Raw genomic sequence first — 21,047 nt, forward strand, 5'->3', positions numbered from 1 at the left:
ATCCTAAGTCATTCATAAGAACAGCATCAATAACCAGACCCCTTTGTATTTAACATGATTTTTTAAATAAGAATTTTTCAGTAGTGTCAGTCTAAGTAATTTGTGTTTTTTTAAGTATATTGTCAATGATTATAATGTTAGATGCAATTTTACATATAAATATTACCCAAAAATTTATACTAAAAATAATTAACTCCAAGGCAAATTAAAAAAGGGGAAGTTTATAAAACCTGACTTGGTACAGGCATTTCCAATTCAAATGATTCTATCGGTTATATCTATAAATAGCGTTTATAAAGATAAAACTTTTAAATTTCCTTATGTGCTTTTTATAAATATGTTACTCATACAGTCATATGTTACTCATTTCAACGTAAAATAATCTCAGCGTTAGAAAGTATTTTCAAGGCAGTATTGCAAAGGTGTTAAGTGATCATGTAAGTCATTCTACCAATTTTTAATGATTTATTCGTATACATATCCTTAATTGAGTTACAATACATAAACAACGCAATGTTAAATGCAAAATGAACAATGAAATATTATTATAGAAACACTAAATTCAGACGTTTTAAATTTTATATAATTTAGAGATATTTATCACTTAAAATAATCAGAACACATAAATGAAAAAAAAATATAGTATCTTGAAATTTTAAAACAAATCCAACAGTGACATTGTAAGGACTTTGCATACTGCAGTTAACATCGGTTGAGAAAAAGGAGATAGAGTTTTATATTAGAGAATTATAATGAATCATTATTTAAGAATTGAAATCTTTTTTAATTTGATTGTGGCGTAAAAGCGTTGAACGAAGCATACTTTGTAAGAAGCGCGTAACAATCCTGGAATGTTCGCATGTTTAACACTATAAAATCAAGATTCTTAAAATAACATGTTTAATCAAGTATTTGTTTGGTGGTTTTTTTTAATGCATTTTTTAACGTTGTCACGAAGAGCACGTGCAGTCAAGGATGTTGCATTTTATAATATAAACAATATAACTTTTGTGATATGTCGACCAAGGAAAATTTAGGAATCATATGAAACTTCTATGTATTGTAATTATTATGGAATGTTTTTAAATTCCATCGGAATTTAATTGACTCTAGATATATGATTGCAAAACAAATTAATTATGGTTTTAGTTTGTAAGCTTATGAAATAGTCGAACTATATCTTCTCAGTTTTTCTATCCAGCAAAATAATAATTGTTAAGTATATTGAACTAGGTTAATTCAGTGTGCAAATACACAGTATAAAACGACACCACAGTTTAGAGTAAATTTTAACATGAACATGAATATTTTATGATAAATCGAAAATTTTCAAATTTGTATTCTAAATTTATGGAAATAAAACCCATGTGACTGTAATAGATTATGTTTACAAGAACTAACTTTCTCAAATTGTACTTCCTTTTTGTAAAACTTTTACCGAATATGATAAAAATAGGAAATTAAGGAAGTTTATAAATTTCCCGACTTTTCACAGTAATTTAATGTTCTATAATTGATAAATTGATCCATACCACTTCGAAACACAAACTTTTGATATAAATCTGTAACTCTTATTATAATTAATGTTAGTACTTTGATAAATATCACATGTTTTGTTTTCTTAATACTAGGTGGTAATGTTTGCATGAATGCGTTGATAATGAATAAACAGCATGTATTAGATACACCTATGAGGATGTTACCCCGATTGGGTGTATCTAAATATAATTGTCAATGCAGAATGATAGTTTTCGATATTTGAGGAGGCGGGTCTTTCAGCGCTTTGACCATATGTTATTGAAAAGCATGATAAATGCAGGGTATCTAATTTCATTAACAACATCTTGGTGTAAATGATAATAAAAAAGGCATTTAATTATTTGCTAACGTGTATTTGAGTTATAATAATGCAGTATTTAGTTCAAAAGAATATAAAAATTCGCCATTAGTTTAAACCATCATCGATCATGTAAAACGGCTACGTTTTGTGTAATATCCAAATGTTTAATATGAAAAGTGAAATTGTGCAAATCATTTTGATGAAAACATTAGTAAATGTGATCAAAGATCCCATATTTCATCAGTATTTTTGCAGCTTATATGATAGGTTTTCTGTATGGGATTGTTGTACACAAATAAAGGGGCGATGTGTCTTTTTTGTTATCACCTGTAGTTTGGTTTTATTTTTTCAAAACCAGGATGAAGCACTACATTGATTGACGGCATTTATTGTTTTTTTTCCTTTTAACATAACAGGTATAACATGCATTATTATAACTGGGGTTGTGAGTTCGAACCCCGCACGTGACAGGTGCGCTCGACTCCAATCTTAATTGATAAGGATTGGTCAGTTTTCCTGCTGAAGGTCGATGTGGGTCCCTCTGTCCACTGCGGCTTCCTCCACCAATAAAAACTGACCGCAACGAAAGAGCCAATAGTCGTAGAAGTGGCTTTAAACACCAATAAATCAATCAAGCAATGCAATTTTATAAAAATTTCGCCTCTAATTTTGGGAGTGCATATAGTTTCAACAAAATTTTATGTAGAAAAGATCTACAAAAAATGAAGTTGCTTTTTGTACATTATTTGTTCATTTTCTAATTGAATTTTCTTTTTTTTTTCTTCTTCTTTCCGCAGTACCTTGTTCATTTCTTCCGTTTCTGGTACGAGAAATAAACAGTATCTCCGACAATTTATGTATAGAATGAACACATGCAACAAAAAGTTTTATAAGTTTTTTTTTTTATTGTTAAGTTATTCGAACATTTACGTCGGTTCTTGTGTTGTTGTTGTTCCTTCGATATTTGATTATAAATTGACTACTCAAAAATTTAATTTGAAAGAGTTTGTATATTTATTTCACAGAATACCTGACAGGTCTAAGCTTGATGCAGTACATCAGAAGTAGTACAAATTACACTGCTTTGCCAAGAAATTTTCGATATCAGTTTATTTAATTTCTGAGTAAAACGATATAAAGTTTAGTCTGTTCAAGTCTACATATTCTAAAGGATTTGTATTCACAAAAGAAAAATAACTCTTTAAGATTCTTTAAAGCAGAGCTTTGTCATGTTGATAAATGATAAAAAAACACTATAAAAATCAGAGAATATGTATCGATCACTTGTTTAAACTTTATTATACTCTGTACGTACAATTTCAGTAGAAGCAAGGTTATCAAATATTCTTTTGAATGGAATAAGCAGCCCGACGTGTAGCACAAAGCGATTAAAAACTCATAAAAGACAAGAACTAACATTGTATAATAAAGAATAAAGAAAAAAATAATTATCAATTACTATTACCATCATTAACAAACTATCGATGACTTTATTTTTAGGCGAATTTGTTTTCGAAGAATCGAACATGCTAAATGATACACAATCTGCTTTGACACCGACTAATAACAATGATAACACAACTGAATCACCAAAATGGCTCATTTTTGGAGTGATTGGCATCGTGTTATTTGTAATAACTCTAGTTATAGTTATACTTTTCCTATTTCGACGAAAGTTATTCACAAAATGCATGTCGGGTGATTCAGAGAGTTCTACAGATAACATAGACCAAAGAGAGGTAATGAATTTCCCGTTGATTTTCGATTTATGTTATAATATTATACTACGTTTGAACTTGAGTAACCGAAGAAAAAGTAATAGTCGAAATGCATATCTGGTGCAGTAAAATTGGTACGTTAATGTTATTAACAAGCGACAGTAGCAGATTTCATATCTTTTCTGAAAAACAAGATAAAGTTATGTACGACACTTCAGAAGCACAAGCAAGTTGTGTTGCAATGTTTAAAGTAACGCATGATGTGATAGTATTTTATATGAAAATCAAATCAAATACTGTTCCTTTCGAGCATAACTGATGAGTGTCTGTAAACGAAACGGGCGTCTTACGTAAAAAAATATAAGCCTGGTTTCTTTTAGGATTATTTAATGTCTGTTAATTCTTACAGCAAACCGCAGTAGTTGGTATATAAGTCATTTGGATGTATTTTACTAGTATATCTAATAAAATGCTGACACATAGGATACAATGTTTTGACCAAAATCAATTACTACACAATCGAATATTCAATATTCATATTTGTCACGTTTGATGCGTATGATGCGTATTTTTTTTATATATAGTTTTTATTCATAAGGAATGCTCACAGATCAGTATTAGGGCAGCCAAACAATTCTTATCTATACCATGCCTTTGTGTCTGTACCAATTCCGCATATGACAGTTGTTTTTCAGTCGTTCGGTTGGTGATATAATCGGCCTGTTGGTTTTGTCAGTTTTTATGGACTATCCCTTTTTGAATTGACCTTGGAGTTCGTTAGTTTTTTTGTTATTACATTGTTATAAATCCTGATTAGAAGTATTCTATCAGCTTTTTTCGTTCAGAACATCTATATACAGTGATCACTTAAAACGTTTCATACTTCAATAGAAATACAGTAGCAAATGTTATGAGGAAAATTATACTTTAAAATGAGTAAAGCCGAGTAAGACCAAATAGATGTGCTTGACTATTTCGTACTAATATGACGTTATTTGAATAAAAAGGGTTGTTGTAATGCATGTATGGAACTTTTAATACAATTCAATTACACAGATAATTTTTCGTACGAGCGTTTCCTTAGTTTCTGTTTGTTACTTTGAATTTTGTCTTAATCGATTTATGAGATATGAACATCGGTTAAGTCCTGTTGCTTTAATTTAATGTATTTGAAGTTCTGATGTTGCATTATTCGTTTTCATTGTGATTTATGACAGTATTGCATTCACAATATAGCTCACAAGCTATTTCATTTTTGGGTACTAGTAAGTTATTTTTGATTTTTGACTTTTGGTTTTTCTTCGGTTCGTATCAACAAAAATAGAATTTTGTAGATCAACAAAATTATTGGGGAAATAATCGATTCATGAAGTTGATTTTTTTCCAACTGCACATTAGCCATCTCAAACTATAAATAATTTGTAAATTAAGATAATGGACAAAAGGAAATATCAATATTGTTTATTCTTTGAACAGCTCTCGAATTTTCAATTTGTAAATACATAAAGTTGTTTTACTCCGAATCTCTTTTTTTTTGTTTGAGGTTATAATAGAGTTTTTTTTCAGCAGGCAGAAGTTCACGAGAGACGTAAAAAGAATGATGACACAGTGATTGAAGAAGAGGTTGTTGAGGTTTGAACTTTGTTTCTTTATTTTTCACATAGCACTATCCTATCCCGCTGTTTACCGCTCTCAAAAGGGAGGCAAAGAATAAGGGAAGCTTAGACCAGTGCATAAAATTCGATCTCAGAAGTGAGTGTTATACTTTCTTGCTCCTCGTAAAAAATGATAAAATCAAACAATATGTAATATCAATGACCATGCAATTTCGCTAAATATTTAAATAAAGACAAAGTGCTAGTGTATATGAAATCAAATGCACAGCAATTAGCATGATTAGAATAATTATGTTATCATTACTTTTCCTTATAAAGTGATTAAAGTTGAACTATAATTTAAGTGTCATTTATTGATACATTTTCAGTACCTGATCAAATCGTGGAAAAAATTGTTACATATACAATTTATCAGTCTTTTTTTTTTCTATGATGTGTACTTTTGTAGACTTTTTTTTTGTCTTTTCGTCGTTATTTGTTTTATCATGGCGTTGTCAGTTTGTTTTCGACTGATGAGTTTGAATATCCTTTTGGTGTCTTTCGCCTCTCTTTTAAATACATATAATATTATATTTTTAGCCTCACCATTAATCGTCTAGTGGTAGGTAATATTGATTTAATAATGTTTTGGCTTGTATGTGTATATTGTTGTTGTATAACCTGAATGTATGTAACACTTGTATGATTATCAGTATTAAACCAAAAATGCTTTATTATTCCAATAATTTTTTTTAAATTTTAAAGGTAAAACATTTCTAGTGTTCAACAACAGGAACAATGTAATTTACTTTAATTATGACCAAAAAGTAGTTATGTCTAATGAATGGCAAAGATAAGTTCATCTCTTTAAACCATCAAACAGAACTTAAAAATTGTAACAGAATATAAATAACACATAGCTGAGAGGGTGATATATAGCAGACTGTTACCCCGAGAAAACATTGTCATCGGAGGCGAAGCCAAGGTTGACAATGTCTTTTCGAGGGGTAAAAATCTACTCTATCACCCTCTCAGATATGTGTTATTTAATTTATTATACTGAATGTTCTGTTATTACTGTCTTTTAAATATCAAATTCAAAGAAATAAACTATAACGTCTTGTACATAACAACAATTCGTATTTAATAAAGCGCTCACTTGATCAAGCGTCTCCATGAAGGGTAATAGAGTATTTGCCACTGATAGAGTAAATTATCTACCTCGTATTAACCAATCAAAATCCGGCATTTTGACATGAAGTATAATAAATACTGATATCATATAATATTTCATTGCTCGCAAAATACAATTTCTCCTTGTATCCCAATGATTAATGCCTGTTATTTATTTAAAGTCATTTTATTGTTATCCATTCTCTTTACAATACTTAATAATGTCAATTGGTCTAGTTTTAGAGCTTAAAGTTGTATTGTTACTTATAATCGGTGGTAACGTTAAACTTGTCAATTACTAAAATATGTACTTCAACAGCAGCAAAAAGGAAGGACCACTCTATCATTTTTTTTCAAATAAAGCAGTCTTTTCTGTTATTTTTTATTTTTGTTAATATTGAAAATAATCAAACCAACATATAGACGAAGTACAATGTATATACATTCCCAACTCATTCGGTATTCAAGAGCTTGCAGCTGCTAATCAGACTTTATAAAACGTCACCAGTGTCGGAGCAAAAAGTTGATAAACCAGGGTTATGTCGAAGAAGGTCTCATCTTTTTTCTAAAAAAGTTCATCGAAAGATACCAAGACCATGTTAATAAATATTCCGTATCAACTTCACAAATAATACATGATGGTTTTGAAGTATAGATTCTAGGTACTGACGTTGTTCATCACCTAATAATGTGTTATAGTGTTCTTTTATTTGTCTTTGTAAATTATTAACCTTAACTGTTTATATAAATAAGAAGATGTGTTATGAGTGCCAATGAGACAACTATCCATCCAAGTCACAATGTGTAAAAAGTAAACAATAATAGGTCAAAGTACGGCCTTCAACACGGAGCCAGCAAGTTTAGTCCAGTTTTGGTAATATCCTTTTGGCGTGCTCGGTTCTTATACATCCCGCCATTGTGTTATTGTGCTATGGTCATTTTTGTATTCCTGTCTTTCATTTTTGCATATGTGGTTTGTCTATATGCGTTTTTGTTTTTCTTTGTTGACATTTGTTTGTTTTTATAGTGATTAAGATTATAACACAATGTTGACTGCTGTACCCCTATTTTTTGACATTTTTACCTATTATGTCTGTTTGCTTTGTTCACACATTGTTGTCAATATAATGGAATTTTATACGACTGCCATACAAGTGAGAGGTTTATCTAGCTATAAAATCAGGTTAAATCCACCATTTTCTACATAAGGAAGTGCCTAGGCCTGTACCAATTCAGGAATATGACAGTTCTTTTCCATTCGTTTGATGTGTTTGAGGTTTTGATTATGCCATTTGATAAGGGACTTTCCGTTTTGAATTTTCCTTGGAGTTCGGTATTTTTGTTAATTTACTTTTTAGCATACCAAAAAAAGTAGTTTAAAGACGTGTCTTTGAAAACTGTTTGTTTTGTTTGTATATATTGCTGTTGTATAACCTGTCACGGTCGCACGATTATCATCATTGAACTAAAAATGCTTCGTTTTCGTCGTCAAAGAGTTAAAAGTTAAGCAATATTTCTCACATGTGATGTTTCCCTATTTAAATGTCGATGGTCTCTTAAAGATATAGCTCTGGGTATATTTACATCTGAAAACATCGTTATATTTATCAAATTCTGAAATCATTTCAATTACACGTAGTGAAAAAAACATCCATTTTGGATATACCAAAAAATCTATATTCAGAACTTGAACATTAATTTTGTGTTTTTTTTTATTTATTTTTTTTTTTTTTTGCGGAAACTATAGCAGAAAAAGATAAACAATGAATATCAAAAACGATAAGCAAAATAAGCTCCACAAATAAGTCAACGTGGCTAAAATTGTCAGTCAACACCTAATAGGAGTTGATTCCAATGAATGAAAATTTTAATGACAATTTTTTCCTGTTTTTACACGTTTGCTCTAAACTAAAGGAGATAGATAGTGTAGATTGTGCCAGACCCTCATGGGTAGTCAATGTCGTTAAACACCTCGTTGTTTAGTATGAGTTAATTGTCCTTAAATTATGATTTTGACCATTTCTAATATTGCTGCATAATATATAAAAAAAATTATAAAAGATAGACAGAAACTTTGAACAGAACAAAATATCAGCATCACATGATTTACAAACAAGACAAAGTGAAGAAAAGTATCAATCGATTCCTGTCAACAATTGTCGTTCCTAGATTACAATTTCAACCTCAGTTGTGTTTATTAACTTGAAAACTGTAATGGGTAGACAGACACTCGGTCGTGAAAAATTGTGAGCGATACAGACACCTTAGAGAATTTAGTTTTTTCTCATATTTTGTTCATTGTGGAATCTGTCTTTCTTTAAACCATTGTTTTTGATTGCACCCTGGATATTCACTTACCTATTTGCATCTAGCCAATCGGTTTATTTAAAATTATTGCATGACAAATGTAAACTCTTTTTTTCTAAGTAAATAAAACCTCATGTTCTTGTTTTAGATAATCAAAATGTTCTATTATATATTGAATTTCTAATTTTTTCTCTTGCTTCTTTTGGTATCATTTTATGTAATTGAAATAATAGAAATGCTGTTTCTAGTACAGTAAAAGAAGCTTATACAATCAATATTTGTGTTTTTTGTGAAGCAAATATTTTTGTATAATAGCAGAGTAAGCTTTTCCTCCCTTGTGCATATTCAGATCGAATGTTGAATTTTGTATATGACTATTCTGCAGATGACAGTAGATGTTGAAATATTGGATAAGTCAAGCAGCAGTCAACATGGTAATTTCGACATTTCTAAAACACGTTATATCGAGGATCCAACAAAGGTAAACAACATTATCTTAGTAACATTTATTGTTCATATCGAAATAAGCCAATCTGTCCTGCGATTTTTGCCACGCAAATAAATCGTAAAATACAGCCAACATTCATGGATATCCGTACCTATTTTTATCCCTTTTTATCTCGTTAAAAAACGGCCTTTTCCGGTTTATACAAGGTCAGGTCCGATTGAACTTTCTAATGTCATATGTCGTCCAAAGTAACACAAAAGAGGTTATGGCTTTAGCATGACGTTATAAAATTTAGAAAGTGAAATTAATCTTTGACCTTGACCTCAATTTCGAAGCGAGAAAAAGGAAGACAGTATACACATCACCCGCCATGTAAATTCACACTCCGTCAAAAAGTCACAATCGGGAATAGGACACAATCGGTAAAATTACAGATCAGACGAATCTGCTAGTATCTAAAGACCGCGAAAACATGTCTCTAGTGAGTTGAGACATCGACTTACCGTATCGGTCAACCAATTCGTGGTGGTGTCCGACAAACTTAGGTATTGTTGATTTTAGTCGTTTTTCTTTAGAAATCTGTTGGAGCAATTGTTTGTGTAAGGAGCACGCCCCTGTTAATGAATTATATATAGTGTGAAGATGCACGAGCGTAACGTATCAACCGAGATATGTGAACACCATACAATTGAACAGAGGGTATGTTACTGCTAAGAAATGGGTAGTTAACAAAAGGATACATCAAATCAGATTTTTTTTTATTTTTGATATGGCTACATAAATAAAGGCAACAGTAGTATACCGCTGTTCGAAATTCATAAATCGATTGAGAAAAAAACAAATCCGGGTTACAAACTAAAACTGAGGAAAACACATCAAATATAAGAGAACTACGACACAACAGAAACACAACATTAAAATGTAACACACACAGAAACGAACTATAATATAACAATGGCCATTTTCCTGACTTGGTACAGCACATTTTAAGAAAAAAATGGTGGGTTGAACCTGGTTTTGTGGCTAGCCAAACCTCCCGCTTTTATGGCAATGTTAAATATAACATTACAATGACAACATTACATGACAGGACTACAATACAAATAAATGGGAGAACATATAGGACAGAGAAACATACGAATAATAGCTAACAAAAGGTACCAGGTTTAAAATGTAATACGCAAGACGCGCGTTTCGTCCACACAAGACTACAATCATTGAAAAGTTTTCTTAATATACTGTACTGTTTAGACTCTTGCATATTCAAATATAGAATTTCAACATCATTTGTTTTTTAATTTAACCATGTGAGTGAAACATTTTCATGGAAAATTGGTTTTTACTCTTTTATTATCAAATAATAATGATACTATATCCAATTTTAGCAGAAAATGATTGAAAGGAAAGACCCCAACCAAACGTACGACTACGCTGTAACAAAGGTTAGTAATTATTTCGTTCCATAGTTTTCAAAAATAATATAGATTTTGCATTCAAAGACCAAATAAAAACTGAGCGATTCATTACACCTATAAAACAATGATGAAAAAACAAAACTGAAAAAAGGATTTATATTGGTTTTGTTCTTTATTAATAATGATTTAATCGAACATTGACAATTGTTTAAATTTGTTAACCCTTATATGGGGCTAAATGTATAAGCAAGCAAAAACCCATCAAAGTACCATTAATTATAATTTAATACACCAGACTTCGTCAAGATAACACTCATCATGTGCGCTGGAATCAAACAACTTAAAGCCCTCACCAATTAAGCAGTTGAAGAGCGTTGAAACCTGGAAAAAGTTTCGACAAATCTGCCTTAAGCCATCTATGCATTGTCTTACTTAATCTATTTATTGTCTAATTGGCAACTTTAAGGAGTCAAGCAACACAAAAGCATACTTATTTTGGGAATGGGAATGTTAAGCTAAAACATTAATATTTTAGCAACTTGGCAAATTCACCAGTTTTGAAAATTCACCCGTTATTGTTTATGAAATTATTTCAAGTCGTTCCTCATCCACTGAACATTACATTTTGATTATTTAAATTAAAAAATAAGACTTTTGTTAATGTATTTCCTTTTCATTATATTTGATTCAGATAAATAGTATAACCTATTTGAAAACCGAAATCTCAATATTCTCAGCAAAGCAAAAAAATATCTTATGTCAAAATCATACCGAAATGCCGAAAAAAATATGTTTAAAAAGATGAAAAAAAAAGAGGATTATTAAAATTACAGAACAGAATTTTGCTCCTAAGCAAAAAGCCAAAATTTCATGTTTAATACAGTATGAAATTATAATGTCTTAAGAAAAAAATGTTTGTTTAAGTCCTTATTTTTAATGAATAGGCAGATATTGTGGCTTCTTTGATTTATTACTGGAGTTTTGTAGCACTTAATTACATGACAGTATAGATATTTGATGTATGTAAATGATATTTTATCTCCACAAACAGATTTCAGATGCAAGAGGCAATCAGACGTACGACTATGTCGACCTAGAAACTATCAAGGTATTTACTGATACATAAATATATTTTCTTTTGTCAAAAACACTGTATATAATATGTGTTTCTAGTGCTAAATTGAGATCTGATTTTCAACCTAATAAGTTTCTGATACATATACAATATTAGGTCAATGTCAGAAAAATATAAACTTTTTTGTATGAGGCTGAGAAACTGGGGAAGGGAGAGGTTTTACCGAGCCCTTCCTCAGTTTTGTGCCGAATACAAAAAAGTTTATATTTTTATGACATTGACCTAATATTGTTTTTATACTGCAACTTGAATTAAAACATTGATAGCTATTTAAATTGTTGCACAAATTTCAAACTTATTCTCATCCCTTAATGAACCCCTGATTGTGGAAAAAGTGTTCCATGATGAAATTGACATTGCACAAAATAAAGCTGTGTTACTATAATTAGGAAATAAACACAACTGGTTGCAGTATAAATGAATTTCTATGGCAAAGGCAATAAAATATTTAAGTTAGCAACTTTAAAAATGTATTTTACAATTTCTAGATCTGGTCCCTGGATATCGCTTTTCATCATGTTTTAAACGAACGTTTATCATAGACTAGCGTCATGAAGATGACAACAGTAGTGAGTGTCCTTTTTCCCTTAAGTATATAACCAAAAGTTTAGATTCAAATCGTTACAGTTTTCAAACCACTAGAAAATATTCTATACTTTCAGAAACTATCATCTCAAAATGATACCGGTTATGTGAATGAGGAAAGGGAAGTCATAGATAAAACTCAAACAGATAAAACACAAACGTTTGTGGACAAGGTAATAACTTATTTTTTAATACTCAATTTCTGCATCTTATCAAATTCAAACGTTTGCCAGTTATGGTTTTTAGAAAATTAAGATATGTCAAAAGGAAGTAAATAAAGGTGACTGGCGCCTTAGCTATGGGTTTTGCTCATTGTTGAAGGTCGTACGGTGACCTATATTTGCTAACTTCTATGTCATTTTGTCTCTGGTGAAAAGTTGTATAATTGGCAATCTAATTTTCATTATACACCATATCATTTCCTTGCAAATATAGCATGCGTTTTTTACATTTTAAGACAGATTTGATGTGACTCTTTCCAGTTCCAAAATAAGGGGGCTCGGTAAGGGATAAGAAGCTCAAATTGATATTGAATCTTAATTTGTTTTTGATTGATCATATATTCAGATTATAGAATGTATCTTTGTTTTCACTTAGCTTTGGTATTTTTCTTTTTTTTTATTTTAAATCTTGCTTTTTCAAAGTCTTCATTGACATCAAAAGCTGCTCCATGTATACACCTTTGTCAAATACTGGGACATGCTTCTTCTTAGTTCTGTAATCTACTTTGACATTAGAATAACACATATTTTTTTTACTACAATTAATCTTAAGAAATCTTGTTTAAAAATTATGTGAATTTTCAAAACCTATCCGTATTTCAAAATTTCACATACCGGAAAGTTTAAAATTTTTAAAGACCCAAATGTTGCAAAACACTTGTCCTACCTCCATGGCAAATATGTTGTTGGCCTCGCAGATAAAGCCCAAAACAACATCGTTTTTGTGTGTAAATATCATTACATAGACTGCTTGATAAATGAATTAGGTATTGACAATTCACTTGGAAACTCAACATATACCCTCATGACACTTACCAAAGAAGGAAATCCTGGATAATCATAGGTCTGTTCTATGTTCCTTTGGAATTTCAACCAAAGATGAAGAACTGGATCTTCCATCACAGTATTGGATACCTAAACTACATAAGTGTCCTTACAAACAACGGTATATTGTTGGGTCTTCCAAGTGCTCCACGAAACCTCTTTCTAAATTATTAACATCTATTTTATCAGCAATCAAAGCCGGGCTCCAAAGTTATTGTGAAACTGCCTATTCTAGAGGTGGCGTGAATCAGATGTGGATACTAAAAAATTCCAAAGATCTTTTAGAGTACATACAATCTAAGACTCTCTCATCTTGCAATAGTATTAAAACATTTGACTTTTCTACACTTTACACAAGTATTCCCCATTCCAAACTAAAAGACAAATTGAAAGAGTTGGTATTACTTTGTTTCAATAAAAAGAATGGCGAACGTAGATACAAGTATCTTGTCTTGGGGAGGGATAAATCCTACTTTGTAAAGAATCACTCTGATTCAAACAAAAAATTCTCTGAAACTGACATTATCAAGATGCTTGATTTCTTGATTGACAACATATTTGTTACGTTTGGAGGACGTGTTTTTCAACAGACTGTCGGAATTCCAATGGGAACCAATTGTGTCCCTCTTCTTGCCGACTTGTTTCTTTATTATTATGAGGCTGACTTCATACAGGAACTTCTTAGGAAGAAAGATAAGAAGTTAGCAATATCCTTTAACTCTACGTTCCGCTATATAGATGATGTTCTCTCACTAAATAATACAAAATTTGGTGACTATGTTGAACGAATCTATCCCATCGAACTAGAGATAAAGGATACTACAGATACAGTTAAGTCTGCCTCATATCTTGACTTACATCTAGAAATTGACAATGAGGGTCGGTTGAAAACAAAACTTTACGACAAAAGAGATGATTTCAGCTTCCCAATTGTGAACTTTCCATTTCTATGTAGCAACATTCCAGCAGCGCCTGCATACGGAGTATATATCTCCCAATTGATACGATATTCCCAGGCTTGTGTTTCCTATCATGATTTCCTTGATAGAGGATTGCTGCTCACAAGGAAGCTGTTAAACCAAGAGTTCCAAATTGTGAAGTTGGAGTCATCCCTTCGTAAATTTTACGGACGCCATCACGAGTTGGTTGACCGTTATGGAATAACCGTTTCACAGATAATATCGGATATGTTCCTTATGTCGTAACTACAATACCCTCCCTTTTCACGAATGTGATTTACCGAATTAGACTATTTACCGGATTTGTAATACCATAAGCAACACGACGGGTGCCACATGTTGAGCAGGATTTGCTTACCCTTCCAGAACCCGAGATCACCCCCAGTTTTTGGTGGGGTTCGTGTTGCTTAGTCTTTGGTTTTCTATGTTGTGTCATCTGTACTATTATTTGTCTGTTTGTCTTTTTATTTTTGGCCATGGCGTTGTCAGTTTGTTTTAGATCTATGAGTTTGACTGTCCCTCTGGTATCTTTCGTCCCTCTTTTACATATACAGATGGTTTATAAATTTAGTGATGTCTTAGGGTTACCTTTTCGCTGTTGTTGGATGCTTCATTACTTACCAAAACTCATTAACGTATTATAACACGAGGAGCATGGCAGTTTTTACTAGTTGAGCAAAAGCTTCTGACCCTGCCGGAACAGCTGAGTTCAACTAGGTTTTATCAAGAATTAGTGTTGATCAATTTTTAGTTTTCTGTGAAATATTCTGAGAACTGTTGTTTTGTCTTTTGGTCGTTTTGCATTTGGCAATGAAGTCTATTTTTCTTCGACTTATGGTTTTTCTTTCTCTCTTGGTCCTTTTTCTTCTTTATTGAAAAATCAAAATTTTATAAAAAATGATAAAACATATATGTTGATAATAAAAACGTTTCACACTTTTAGAAACATGAATCTGAGCAAAAACAACGAATAATGATTGAAGTACAAAGTGGCACAGACAAAGCTGTAATGGAAACAACTTATACTAATAAGAACCAGATATACATTGTCGGAAAATATAAAATTTATTTGTGCGAGCTTTAGAAGCAGGACGAAAAGCGAGGCTCGCCGAGCTTTTCTCTTGTTTCGTAGCGAGTAATGAATTTTATATTTTCTGACAATGTAAATATTTTGTTTTTATCCTGCAATCTATACACGGCACTTTAAGGTGCAGTTGTATAAATTCAAAAAGTGGTCTCATAGTTTAAATATACTCATCATAGATACCAGGATTAAAATTGTGTACGCCAGACGCGCGTTTCATCTACATTAGACTCATCAGTGACGCTCGAATAAAAAAAAGTTAAAAGGCCAAATAAAGTACGAAGTTGAAGAGCATTGAAGATCCAAAATCCCGAAGGTTTTGTCAAATACAGCTTAGGTGATCTATTCCTGGGGCAGAAAATCCATAGTTTTGGAAAATATCAAAGTTTGAAACGCGGATCGCGAAGAGGACCCAAAAATTAACTGTCACACAAAGAGAAATATTTACATTACCGTTTGCTCAATATGGAAGCGGAGTAATATGAGACTTTATTTGTACAAGTACAAATAAAGCAATAAATTATTTGTGCAATGGGTGGCTGATTGCAGGTTGAAATGTGTTATAGATATTGGGCCATTTCAATGAGAGTATCCTAGGATTTGTCCTAAGATATGTCTATGGGCATTATTTATGTCTTAGGGTGTAAAACAAAGCTATATTAGAACAGTCATACTGTAGCTACGATTGTCCTAGGACCATCCTAACACATTTATGTAATTAATAGAAATATGTAAAGAATTAGATGAAATATATTTCAATGTATTTCAGTATATATGTAAAGGGCTGGAGGTAGCATATTTTATGGAGAAAAAATATCACGCAAAATAAAGTTTTAACGTTATACTAATAAATACATTATTATTAACTATCAAAAATGATAAATAAACAAACATTAATTAACAACTAAACTAAATTGTCACAAAACTTTGTTTGAGGCTAACATGGTGCTGCAATTTAAACTATATAAGCTAGGCTTGTCCTTAGGTCCACTCGATTTCATTGCATGTATTGAATCAGCCGTAATAAGAAAAGATGTCCAATTTTTTCTCAAACCGAAATTAAAATGTTTTCTACATTTCAATTATTGTTGTACAATTTGGTCAGGTGCAACACATGTTGCTAATATTGATAGAACTTATAAGCTTAAAAAAAACGCAGCACGAATTATTTTTGAGAGTAAAAATAAAGTAGTGACTGTACTTCACCAAATGAATACGGAATATCTCAATGTATTTAGATATGTGCATCAGGTAAATTCTAGAACAACCAGATAAAGTACTTGTAATATGCTTTTTTGATTCAAAAACGAAAAAATTAATACGATAACTCTCCTTGTTGATATCTGAAAGTATTTTAATGGAACAAGTTGTCTTCAAATTTAAAACAATGTAACACCATTGAATCTTTTAAAAAACATATATTAAAGAATATTTTGTTTACTCCTAATAACAGTATAATAGTTTAATATTTGTATAAGTATTCTTATTATTAAATTTATACTTTATGTTGTAATGTATGTATAAAATGCAGGACCTTATTGTAAACTAGTCTTTAGACTAAATATGTTAAACTGTAGGATAAAGGAAATAACTATCACATGTATTATTAAATTCTGCTTGCCGAAGTAAATAAACATATAGAAATTTTATTCAGCAAACTATCAAATGTGGCGGCGAATAATATTAAGTAGAAGACATGGGATAGTATCTACACAAGGATAAATTCTTCAAATATTGACTGAAGGCCATATTTGTTGATTATCTTGTTTTTATTTCGACAAAGGACATAGTTACTTTTATGACTATCTATCCTAAGACCATCCTAAGACAACTATGTTTATATCCTAGTTTTAGGACCAAATTTAATACATATCTTATTTTAGGAGACTTTCATTAACCTGAATTAGGAATAAGATGTGTCCTAAGACCATCCTTAGACATGTCCTAGTCCTAAAGCAGCTTCGTTGACACGGCCCCTGAGATGTAGAGTCTAGAAAAATTTACTTTTTTGTGGAAAACACGATTATTTAATTCTTTGTATTAATAACGATTTAAAAAAAATTATGGAAATTAATTTTTGTATAATATAATATAATTTGTTTTCAAACAATATATTCATATTTAGAATGAAAAAGACTTTAAGATTGCTAAAACTATTCAGCATTTTGTTTTCTTCAAATAACACATACAACAAAAAAGCAGCTACTGAAAAATGTAAAATTTGGATGTGAAAAGGCAGAACTTATATGGACATTTTGTTTTCAAAATTGGAAATTTATAAATCATATTTTGTCCGTCCGTATGACCCTGTGTCTATTTTTTAACGAGATGATTATCTGCATACGGAGTATATATCTCCCAATTGATACGATATTCCCGGGCTTGTATTTCCTATCATGATTTCCTTGATAGAGGATTGCTGCTCACAAGGAAGCTATTAAACCAAGAGTTCCAAATTGTGAAGTTGAAATCATCCCTTCGTAAATAGTACGGACGCCATCACGAGTTGGTTGACCGTTATGGAATAACCGTTTCACAGATGATATCGGATATGTTCCTTATGTCGTAACTACAATACCCTTCCCTTTTCACGAATGTGACCTACCGAATTAGACTATTTACCGGTTTGTAATAACATAAGCCACACGACGGGTGTCACATGTGGAGCAGGATCTGCTTACCCTTCCGGAGCACCTGAGATCACCCCCAGTGTTTGGTGGGGTTCATGTTGCTTAGTCTTTAGTTTTCTATGTTGTGTCATCTGTACTATTATTTGTCTATATGTCTTTTTATTTTTGGCCATGGCGTTGTCAGTTTGTTTTAGATCTATGAGTTTGACTGTCCCTCTGGTATCTTTCGTCCCTCTTCTGAAAACATTTAATGATCATATATTTGTTTATGACGAAAATTTCAACGGTTGGTCAGTATGATTTCAGAAATATTCCAATGAAAGTTTTTGTGTACAAAATATAAAATTTTTCACTATGATTACAATAATTACTTCACACTATTATTGGCTTTTAAACAGTTGAACCTACTGTAATGTCTCAAATTTTTCAGACGACTCAATAAAGAATAAATATCGTAAAAAAGCTTCTATTTTATATGTGCTATCTCTTCCAGACTCGTAAGAAAAAACTACAGCAAAGTGCACCAAAAGTTGGCAAATCTGATGAAACAATGAAGTCCGAAACAAAAGGTGCATTCGAGACATCTAAGCGTCCAGTTGGTAAAGAAAAAACACATAGGGCGGAGAGAGGTGCAAACAATTCCAAGAAAGACTGTGTTAATCCTTTAAAAAAGAAAGTTGACGTAAACAGGAGTACAGAAATGACATCTCAAAGTGATGTATACATGGACATGAATCAGACTTCGTGTTGTCAATCACAAATAGAACAACATTCGGAGAAAAGAAAAACTAGTGGTCCACGACATAATGAATTAGGGTCTTATGGATATAAATCTTCTCCCAATATTCAACAAAATTATGAAAATGTTATCTTGAGGCAAGCAGATTCAAACGAGAAAGGAATAGAAGGAGAAAATTTAGAATCAGATTATGCAAATATATCGGATACAAGTCCTACTTCTTCAGTATCAACAGATTCAAATGCTACAGATTCGTCAATAAGTTCCAATGAACTATATGGAAACACAATAATATACAAAGCTAAAAAAGTAAACATTATAAAAATGTATTCAGTCAACGATGAAATGTGAAACGTAACAATCAAAGGTTTGATAGACGCAGTTGCATGTGGAATTCAGATATCCAAGTTGACAGAATATTCTGGTGCTTGTGTTTTATTGAACAAAGGAAAAAGCAAAGTGAAGATTTTTTCTCAAATTTTTACGGTAACCATTTTATGATTTGGAATGTCTGTGTCACGGATGGCCAAAAATGTGTTCCTCTTGCCATAGCAACAATCCTGTTTTCCTTTCCTCGTTGATGACATCACCTAATGTGACTTTTTTATACAGATTTTTACTTAAACACGCATGTTTTAGTCTTAGATGCATGATTTTCATTTTTATTAGTTGTTATTGGCATTGAACTAGCTGTCAGTAACTGCAAGTACTCTTAGATCTGTACTTAGTGTCGTTTTTGTTGTGGGGATGTATAAACATCCGGTCACGTCCGGTCTGTGTTTTTGTTAAATTTTTTCTGCTTTGTATCGATCTGATCAGTTAAGCCCTTTTCAACTGATTTGTATAGTTTGTTCTTATGTTGTACTGTTACACTACTGTCCCAGGTTAGGGGGAGGGTTTGGCGCCAGCAAACTAATTTAATACCGCCACAATCTGTATGTGCCTGTCCCAAGTCAGAAGCCTGTAATTCAGTGGTTGTCGATTGTTGATGTGTATCATATTTCTGTGTCGTTCATTGTTTTTTACATGAATCAGGCCAGTAGTATTCTCGTTTGAATTGTTTTACGTTTGTCATTTCGGGAACTTTTATAGCTGCCTATTTGGTATGGGTTTTGCTCATTGTTGAAGGCCGTGCGGTGACCGATAGTTGTTAACTTCTATGCCATTTGGTCTCTGGTGGAGAGTTGTCTCATTGGCAATCATACCACATCTTCTTATTTTTATATGTTTGCCATTTAGTCTAGTGAAGCACTTAACTTTGTGGAGCACCAGAGTTTAACTTTAGATTCATGGTTTGTATTACTTTTGCTCGTTAGTTGTCTGTTGTGATATTTTATTTTTAATGTTTGTTTTCTAGAAATATTTGTCATAATCTTGCCTGCATTTTTCGTTGATTAACTACATTTTAAGACTTCTTTAGACTGTTTATTATAAAAATTAACATGCAATGTTTTCCATTGCATTTGTATTTATGTATATTTCGAACCCTATAGTAATATTTTTGTTGGCAACAAATGAAGTGTTGCATGTGTGTGTAATCGTCTATTCTAATTATTATACATCTAATCGCTTGGCTGATTGTTAATGCATATTAAAATGACATTTTAAAAGAAGAAAAAATAATTACAGCTGTGATGTCTCCCTTGACCTCTAACTGGAAGCCATTTTTCCGTTCTAGCAATCCCGTAGGACGTTTCAATGTACCTTTAAATTCTTTCGGATATGTTTATTTACTTGTTCTTATTTACAAGAAATTGAAGGAAAGTCATGACAAAAAGCGTATAAATCCTACAATAAAGATAATTGAAAAAAATAAGACGTCCTTCCTGCTCGAATCATATCAAAAAAGAGAGGAGAAATATACTAAAGGGACATTCAAACTGATAAAACGCCATGACATAAAAAGAAAAAAGACCAAAAGACAAACAACAGTACACAAAAAACATAACATAGAAAAACAAAGACTGAGCAACACGAACCCCACTAAAAACCGGGCGTAATCTCAGGTGCTCCGTCGTGTTGCTAAAAGTATTCATTCGCCAGACTCTTAGTCAAGGCCCGTTAAACTACAATGATAAGTTTTATGTGTATTTTAAAACATGTGTTACTATTTTCTCTTTGCCACAGTGTCGTTCGTCTTAATCGACTAATAGTTTTTTAATCATCCCTAAGTGTCTTACTTATTTGGTCAAGGTCCATCCTAGATACTTGAATATAAGTGTAGCGTATTTAGATTTATAGTGCCATCATAATGTTTGTCATAATTATGACATAAAATCTCGGGAGACGGGTTTATAAAAAAAATTCCAAACTTGCTTCCGAATCCCATATTTGACTGTATGTAAAATTGTACTATTATATTTTTCAATAATA

General features: G+C 31.6%; 1 protein-coding gene across 3 annotated transcripts; it reads left to right on the forward strand.

The window, feature by feature from the left end:
- Positions 1-375: 375 nt before the first annotated feature.
- Positions 376-19,320, forward strand: LOC127714581 (uncharacterized). Of its 3 annotated transcripts, none has more exons than XM_052220648.1 (8): positions 376-437; positions 3,341-3,579; positions 5,125-5,190; positions 9,019-9,114; positions 10,467-10,523; positions 11,548-11,604; positions 12,294-12,389; positions 18,429-19,320. In XM_052220648.1, exons 2-8 carry the CDS (start codon positions 3,367-3,369, stop codon positions 19,023-19,025), a joined length of 1,182 nt encoding a protein of 393 aa, XP_052076608.1. In that variant the 5' UTR covers positions 376-437; positions 3,341-3,366; the 3' UTR covers positions 19,026-19,320. The 3 variants fall into 3 exon arrangements, with proteins under 3 accessions (XP_052076608.1, XP_052076610.1, XP_052076609.1); XM_052220650.1 differs by having other exon boundaries at positions 10,470-10,523; XM_052220649.1 differs by having other exon boundaries at positions 5,128-5,190.
- The last annotated feature ends 1,727 nt before the right edge of the window (positions 19,321-21,047 follow it).

Source organism: Mytilus californianus, unplaced genomic scaffold (assembly GCF_021869535.1).
Source record: "Mytilus californianus isolate M0D057914Y unplaced genomic scaffold, xbMytCali1.0.p SCAF_9, whole genome shotgun sequence".
Classification (NCBI taxonomy): Eukaryota; Metazoa; Mollusca; class Bivalvia; order Mytilida; family Mytilidae; genus Mytilus; species Mytilus californianus.